Genomic DNA, 9,342 nt, shown 5'->3' with positions numbered 1-9,342 from the left:
TCGAAAATCTTCGGACAGATTAATTACCATCTAAATTATTGCTTTCTAGGAGCCGTCCAATTCTTCGACGCGCTGCTCTATATGTGAAACAGAGCCCATTGAGCTATCCCCACGCTCGAAACTACCAGATCGTGCAACCTTTGTCTCTAGGATCTCAACCTTCATCATCAATTCTTTGATAGGTAATCCTTCTAGGCGGCTAATTACCGTATTAATTTCGCCGATTTTCTCGGCAACTTCTTGCAATCGGTTTTCAAGAAATGACTACTATCAAGGACTTCTCTTACGTAGAGCATTTGCTCTTACATCTCTACCAATCTGTCTACTTGGAACTTATTCAAGTACTTTGTCGCCGACATGATTACTGATTTTTTCCTCTTTGAATCAACTTGCCTTTGATACCCAACTATCAGAATTGCACTTTTGGAAGCTTCACTTAGTGAATGTGCGACACTTGTTCCTGTTCATGAATAAGTCATCCAATGCGAATTCGGATCGTCTATGTGCCTCTCGCTACCTCTACTTCTGTTTTAGATAAAACAGTTTTAGAAAATGGGTTTAGAAGAAAAGGTTTTCACAAGCGTTTGAGAGTATCAGTTGAGAGAAGAAAGATTGTAGTAGGGTATAAAGCAGTAAGCAACAACGACTTTATAGCTTACCACTTTGGGTACAAGGATATGATGATTTTTCTCATTCCCATATAGTGCTTTCTAAGCAATTTTTTGACCGTCACCCTTGCATATAGACATTGGCCAACGGTCACTTACAAATAGATGAATTAACAAAGTAAACTAACTTACATAGTGAAATACATAAGATGAAAGCATGATAAAAAGGGGTTGAGAAGAAGATGCGGTCATGGGCAACAGACCTTGGACAAGCATGACCGTAACACCTAGCATGCCCGAGCGTTGTGATGCCAACACAAGTCTTAGCAAGAAGAAGAAGAAGAAGAGGAAGAAGAAGAGGAAGAAGAGGTATGTTATTTGCTATTTGTATTAAAGAATTTTGTGAGTTATAGAGTGATTCATGAAAATTTTCCAGTTACAAAAACGGAGAGAAATCATATATTGTCAGTACCAGTCTTCTTATTGCTTAATAGTTTTATGTTGGCTTATCACTCCAATTATTTATTGTACTCTATTTTAGATTAACTTAAACCTTATATGAGATTACGGGTAATATATATTAATTATTTAATTATNATAAAATATTTTTGTGGTTAATTAATTAATTAGTTATGTTTCTCATTCATTTGACTTCTTTACAAGTGTATATGAACATAAATTTGATAATGAAACTATAATTTCAAGTTTCTTGAAAGGGCTATGATTTGAAGGGAAAAAAAAAGAAAAAGAAAAAGAAAAACAAGTTACAAAATGTAGAAAATTATCATAAAATATAGAAGATGTTAAATTACAAGGACTTCTTCTAATACACTACTAAACTATAAGAAGTGGGCCCTTATACACCCCTAAACTATAAGAAAGAAGCTTATAGAATAGTACATGAGATCATTGCTCATTAAGCACTCGAACTTCTTCACTCTTTCTAACATTTCAAATATTTTAAAGACGGTAGACGATGCTGAGTCAATGCTCATATTAACGTTCACCTTCGCTAATGTCTGATCTTGACATTCTTCGAAGTTTAAGTGAAAAAGAGTGAGGAGAAATTAAGTGCACAGGTTTGTCACTGGCCCGTATGAACTTATACGACCATGCCCCTAGTTGAGTTCCAACAACTGGCCCAACAAAGTAAACCCAAAGTCCTTTATAATAATCACTTGCCAATGCTGGTCCTAAAGTCCTCACAGGGTTCATCGACCCTCCTGATACAGGTCTGAATAGTGGCTAACACAAATCTTCATTAGATTTATTTGTTAAAACAATATCTCGATACTCAAAAGGGTGTTTCAAAAATTGGGTAGTTGATAAGCGTATACTTTTATATACTAAATGGTTTTTTTTAAAAAAAAAAATTCAAAAATTAATTTTTTAAAAAAATCAAAATTGTGGTTATGTATGGCTTTTTAAAGTTAAAAATTTGCCATAAGTATTTACAAGTCCATATTGATTTGAAAAGGTGGACATAGTTGAAAAATAGGTCTATATGAATAAATAAATAACTAAGAATATTTTTTTTAAAAGAATAAAAAAAGTTATTATTTTGAAGGAAATAATTTTAAGTTTGAGTGTTAAAAAGGCAAACCAAAAAATTTTATGTTTCCTTACCCAGCTAAGATGGAAGTGATACACACAGCTGAGCCAACTGCCATACCTGCCAGCTCTCCTACCTGCCAAAAACAATCACCATTTTCCCAGATTAATCAAAACTTATGGAACTAATATCGACTACATTTTACCGTTTTCAAATAGTGTATAATATTCTTATTATTTTATAAATATCTAAATTTTATCCATATTTTAGTTTTATTTTTTAATTGTTGAGTGGAACTCCAATCTCCCACTTAATTTTTATTAATATTTCATTTCATTTTGGATATGTTTTGAGTCTTATATTTTCAAAATTTTCGTGAATAATATAGTACTTTCGAAACGAATACACATGTTTAAAGATATTTTTTCCTTTAATTTTCAAAACTTGGTATTTAAAAAAAAAAGTAATTAAATTCATTAAACATTTTAAAAAATTAATAAACAATAATTACTTAATTATGAAACTTTCAACTCTTCTATTTAATCTTTAAACTTAATTTCTCACCTTTTAATTTTGTATTCAAGTAGACTCTAAAGTTTACAATTCTATATCTAATAGATCACTTAGTTTTTAAATTTTATGTCTAATATATTATCGACTTAGAAACGTATTAAATACAAAATTGAAGGTGTAGTATTTTATTAGACATCAAATTGAAAATTAATAGAACTATTAGATACTTTAAAGTTTACAGACAGATTAAATATCAGTTTCAAATTTAGATACTAATTTAATCTAAACAAAAAAAACTGATAAATAATTAAACTTGTAATTTAACGGATATATTTTGATATAAGTTAAAAGAATCTTACTGCTTTGGTGTCAGTTGCAACAGCAGCTGTGACGAACATCATTGAGAATGTAACAACAATCTCCATAACCAATGCTTGAAAGTCTGATCCGGATGGCGTAGTTGTGCCCAAATGCTTAATTGGATGCAATAATAGGCGCAATGTAAAGGCTGCACAAGTTGCTCCACTCAATTGTGCTGCTCCATACAATGGAACCTACCAACCAAACCGAACATCACTCTCCTATGTTACTTTCAATCTTCCAATTCCTTTCCTCCAATCAATTCACAAACCATATATAATTTGACATCTCATTAATTCAACCACCAAAACAAATTCTTGCGTTTTCCCTACAATCATTTGATTCCTCTAGTTCTATTCCCAAGTACTCGTTGTCATATACGTCTTTGACTATATAAGTCTATTAATTTAATTTCGATTCGGACTTATTATCTTTAGAATCTTACTTCTTGATCTACATCTTTCTAAGTACAGATACTACAAGAAATATGACCTTTGCCAACAAAACATATTTTGTGATGAATTCAAAATCATTGCACGTATAGCGAAAAAGTATTGATTGCATCTCTAAACTTGCGACAAAATTCTTTGTTCGTCGTAGGTCTGAAACGAATTAAATTTTCATCGTGCGTATTTATGATCAAACGTTATTTTGTTCATATAAAATTATGACGACATATGGTGTAATAGTTGCAAAAACTCGTGTGAGACGAATGATGCAACTAAAACATCATTGTTGTAAGTCAATTAGCAAACTAAACCTGTTCTATGCCTAGCGTATACATACCAACTTCAAGTATATCTACATCTTAATTAACAAAACATACCCAATCAAACCAAGAATTATTAAAGTATGTTGAGACAAAAAACAATCCCTCCTAAAGAAACCTAAACCAAAACCAAAAAGATCAGGACTAGACATTTAAAATTATTACTCTTGATTCTTTTGATTGGTATTCCAAAAAAGTGAATATCAATATATCCAAAAAGTAAAGATGTCCATCTTGACTATAAAACACACATGAAGAAGATATGTGTTGTTTTTTGCTCTTTCTGTATACCTTCCACTCCCAATGGGCCAAGAACTTTTTGGTGGACATCTCTATCTCAATCTCTCTCTCTATTTCTCAAGTGTTGGAATTATGCTGCCTAAATGTCCCATCCCATTCCTTGGCCGGCAAAATAGAGCCAAGCTTGTGGCCATAAAAAGATCACATATGCTTGTCCTTGTGGCTATGGCTGTAGAATAATATTTGGACATCATTTGACCCTACATCATGTGGCCACTTAATATGGCTTAGATTTACCTCTTTGTTATGTCATCATATCGTTTCTACCTCTTTTCCAAAGTGCATATACCGATTCTTCTAGACTTTATAACTAAAACTTAGAACATGGGTCAATTTTAGTTCCACACAATTCTTCTCCTAATTATCATAAAAACTAATCGAAACGACGGTTAATGGCTCTCGTATGTTTTCATTTTCCACCACTTCTTTTATTTCTTTTTCTACAAAAATATTGAACCACATTCAATACTTTTTAAAGAAAGATATTGAAGGATAGTGAAATCAATAGTGCACCTCAATATTTCAACTAAATTAACATATTCTTAACACCCTCGTCATATTTCAACACCAAAGTAGTTGTTGGATTATGTTCTTTATATTTATGAGTTATTCGCAAATTTAATCATATTTAATTATATTTTTAATAATAATTGGAGGGTGAAGAATCCCATATATCACGAGACAAAATAGATGAGTAATTTTTAAAACAAAATTAATAAACTAGGAGAAAGGTAAACAATTACTTGAATCCACCAATTTAAAATTCATATATAAATATATGAATCTGTATATATTTTGAAGTCATGGAAAGAACAAGGTGCTCCTCGTTCCTATATTCTTAGCACCGCCCTAAATATTAAATATTAAATTTAAAACAAATGATGTATCAAATTATTATTATAATACGTTGATTTGATCATTATTCAATTATAACATTAGTTTAACTAATAGTATATTTATTTGCTAATGATATCATATTAACTATTAGTTCTTTTCTTCTTTTTGTAATAGCAACTATTAGACCTTTTCCTGTGCAATAAAAAACATAGTTTATATAATATCATTAATATATTAATAAACTTGTGCACTAGTTATTGTTTATTTTTTAATCAATTACCCGGCTTATGCAATTAGTGAAATATTATATAATAATATTTTTAAATAAGATAATTGTTTTAAATAACAAAACTGTTGAAAATATTTTTAAATATAACAAAATATCACTGTCTATTAGTGATAGACAATGATAGATTGACTAACACTGATAGATGTCTATCAATATTATAGTAATAAATAGTGAAATTTTGTTATATTTGTAAATAAAACTATTTATATTTCTATATTTGAAAATAAATCTAAATAAGATTTAAGTTCGAACTTGTCGTCTTTGGTTCCTCTGTAACATTTTTTTAAAAAAAAAAAAAAAATCCCTAAGTTCTAAGTATAATTTTGATCCATCAATTTTCTAATGGTTTGTATTAATCTCCACGTTTTGCTTAAAGACCTATATGTCCTTGTGATTGATTTTTCATTAATCACTTAATAAATTTTCTTATCCTAAAATCATTAATGGTAAAAGTAAAACAAAACTGTATATTTAGTAAATCTAGAGAAAAAAAAAAGTGAATAAGTTAGATATTGAAAAATAAAAAATAAAATACTTGGACATAATCGCCCGACAAGATTAGATAACATGTGGGAGGAAATGATTAGGTTACTGATTAAGGAAGAAAGAAAATAACTAACAATTTCAACAAAGAAGACTAAAGAGTTTAAAAGTGAGACCTGTTTCCATGGAAAGTGTCGAGTTGCAGCAAAAGCCATGGTGACAGCCGGGTTCATGTGGGCGCCGGAAATATGTCCGACGGCATAGATCATCACCGTCACGATCAGACCGCCTGCAACCGAAGCACCGAGCTGCGACACTCTCCGTTGATCGTTCGCGTTCAATGCTGCCGCCCCACATGTCACAAACACTAGCAAGTACGTCGAGATCACCTCTGCCACCAGCTGTATTATCATTGGGGAAAAAAAATCGAAGATCTTGTAATTGGCTTTAGGAAGATAAATAACTGTTTATTAAATAAGAATATGTTTGAGAGTGATTTTAAAATGATAATTTTGTCATAATTAAGCTGCATCTCTTTTACACACAAATATAAAGAGAAACAATTCATTTAAAATCTTCTTTTTTGTCACATAGCAATATTGGACAACTATTTAGGCTGCAAATTTTTTTTGATGCAGCCACCAAAGTTTTCTCATTTCAAAATGACTCGAAAATTATTTTAGTTCCTTCAAAATCAATTTTAATACTATCAAGAATGCATTTTAACGAGTAAAAGTTTGAATTAATTTTGAGTGATGAATGGTATGTTTTAGAGTGAATTTAAACATGACAAAAAGGATTTAGTCATATCAAAATCACTTCCAAACATGCATGATTTTCGTCTAAACAATAGAAACTGACAAGAAAAAAAAGAAAAGAAAAGAGCCAGACAAGGATTTGATGAGTTTAAGGAAGGGTACCTTTCGGGAAAACCCAGGAGGGTAAGGGTTTTTGAAGAAAGATCCAAACTTGGAGCGTCTGGAGTCGGGGTTTTCAACAGAGACAAATTCGTTAACATTAACAACAGTTTCTTGGTTGGGGAGCTCAGAATTTTGAACAGAACTCATTTTTATGTGTTGGGACGAAATAGAAAGAAGTGGAAGCACTTCTTCTGTAAGTGGTTTAGATCTCTCAATGCGAAGGGGGAAGAACACTGATAATGTTATTCTCTCCCTCTGTTTCAACGTAAACGCTAATATTATTATAAAAGAAAAAACTTGTTTGCACATCAACTTGAAGCTGCAAGCTACCCTTTTTATAATGAAGCTGAGGGATGGGGTGTAGGCCTCTAAGTGGTTAGGCACGGTATCTTTTTTCTATATGCTTTAAAGCTATCATTATTTTTGTTAAATCATTCTAATTTTATTTTTTTATTTATTTATTTTCAAATTCATACCCATGTACCTATTTAGTTTTCAACTGAAAAAATTGGATAAATATTGTAAGCTTTAAAAGTATTTAGTGAAATATTGTAGTTTTCAAAATAATTAGAGAAATATTGAAGTTTGGATTAGACACGATCTAGACTCAAATAGCATATTAAGCTCATTGAACATATGCTTGAGCTAAACTTGGGCCTTCACGTTTAAGGGTTGAACTGGGTTAGAATGGCCCATTTATGAGGTTGACATCTATCATGCCATGGAAATAATTTGATTCAAGTTATTTAAGTTTTAATTATCTCAATTTGATGTTTATTTCTGTGGTGTGAAGACTAATTTATAGTAGGGTGCACAAAGAGATATACAACAAATTAATATTTTGAATAATAGGAGCGGATAACCATGAAGGAACCCAAAATGAAGGAAATTTTGAGCGAAAGTGGATTGTCCCAAATACCATTCTGTTAGAAAAATCAATTTTACATCTATGCAATTATAAAATTACAACATGTTTAAATAAAAAGAAATTAGGGTTTCAGAAACCCTTACCTTTAAAGACCTTTTTTAAGAATTTCTTGAACTGAAAACAGGCACTATCATGATAGCGACCTTAGTATTCTCAGGTTGAAAACCCAGGAGTGGTGGACTCTGACTATTTTGAAATAAGGGAAGGGATTAAGAGAAGAGAGGAGGATGAAGACTTGAGATTGTTCTTTGAGAAAATCTCATACACAAATCGTTTCTCTCTCCTTTGAAGAAGAATGATGAAGAAGACTCTCTCCTATAAAAAGAAACCAAATAAAAACCTCCATCAACTTACGTGAGTAGAGAGAAAAGAGAGGGAGGGAGTTGTAATTCCCTCCCTCATTTAATTTTTTTAAAAAATATTTAATATATATGTATAAATATAATAACTAACTTATCATATAATATATATATTAAATTATATGTTATATCAAATATCAAATATAATCTATAATTTTAATATTGTATCATATACAATAGAATCTATAGTTTCTTTTCTCTCACATATGATATTTAATATAAATCATATTTATATTAAATTTAACAATTATGAATCCAATTCATATAATTAATATTTGAATCATATTCAAATATTTATTTCCTCTAAAAAATGCTATAATGTATCAAATACATTATCACAATAATATCATATATAATTAAAATAACTTAGTTGCACTCTTCGCACTACAGATATATTTCTGTGTCCATTAGATATAACCAATCAATAATACGATGACCATTCACAAATCGCTCGTAAGTACAGTTGAGCCAAAATTACTGTTTTGCCCATGTAGTTACATCTAACTCCTTAAGTACTACTGATCCCTCTAATGAACAATAGATCATAGTCCAATTATGACTAAACCTCTATTGGGCCAGGAAAGGGTGTGACATCACATTGTTCAAGCCCTAGAATCAACCTTCAAGGGAGCAATTTATCTACTTACCCCGACCTCGGGGAAGGAGTGAATTCCTTCTTATGTAGTTGTGTTCCCATGTCCCTAATCAAGCGAATCCCCAAAATTATAAGCTTGTTGAGTCGGCGATCTGACACGTCTCACCCAAAGAAATCAATGGACCGCCCTCATAGGCAAGAGTCCATAAATCACTCAAGATTCAGGTCATGTTACCTATGGTCATTCTTATGAAATGTAAGTCTCTATTATGAACGGCGTTATATAATGAGACTAAACATTTCATGGTCTGAATTTATATAAACTCCTTTGTATAGAATATCTCCGCTCACATATCTATATATGAAGGATCAAGATTAAATCATTTGTAGCACTTTACAATCATTGTAACACTTATAAAGCAGACCATACTCGTAGTGTCAAAAGGATAAGGTACCCATCATTATCCATCTACTACAGACCATTTAAGTTATCACTTAAACATGATCCACCCGTATGTCTCTACATACATATTTAAGCTACAAGATAACCATGGATATTAGTTTATTAATTTATGGTTAATACAACTAAAAAATGGAATAAAATATCATATATTTTATTAAATAAACAATGAGTTTGTACAAAATATTTACAAAGTATGGACCCTATGAAATTTAGGGCATCGCCCCAACAAACTACACTTTACAACAATAAAAAGAATCTATAAAATATGTAAAACTAGAGCAAATCTAATACACCCCTGAAACTCAGGAAAAATGAGAAGTCATGAGTTTGCCATAATAGTTCGTGATCAAAATCATCAAGAGGAGA

General features: G+C 31.0%; 1 protein-coding gene across 1 annotated transcript; it reads right to left on the bottom strand.

The window, feature by feature from the left end:
- Positions 1-1,372: 1,372 nt before the first annotated feature.
- Positions 1,373-6,950, bottom strand: LOC120091660 (aquaporin NIP2-1-like). The gene is made up of 5 exons (XM_039049760.1): positions 6,632-6,950; positions 5,888-6,112; positions 3,033-3,227; positions 2,235-2,296; positions 1,373-1,842 (listed from the first exon to the last, which is right to left on the bottom strand). The coding sequence occupies exons 1-5, from the start codon at positions 6,938-6,940 to the stop codon at positions 1,605-1,607; spliced, it is 1,029 nt and encodes a 342-aa protein (XP_038905688.1). The 5' UTR covers positions 6,941-6,950; the 3' UTR covers positions 1,373-1,604.
- Between the last annotated feature and the right edge of the window lie 2,392 nt (positions 6,951-9,342).

Source organism: Benincasa hispida, chromosome 11, assembly GCF_009727055.1.
Source record: "Benincasa hispida cultivar B227 chromosome 11, ASM972705v1, whole genome shotgun sequence".
Lineage (NCBI taxonomy): Eukaryota > Viridiplantae > Streptophyta > Magnoliopsida > Cucurbitales > Cucurbitaceae > Benincasa > Benincasa hispida.
Note: the sequence above shows the minus strand (reverse complement) of the source record. Positions and strands in the feature narration are given on the sequence as shown.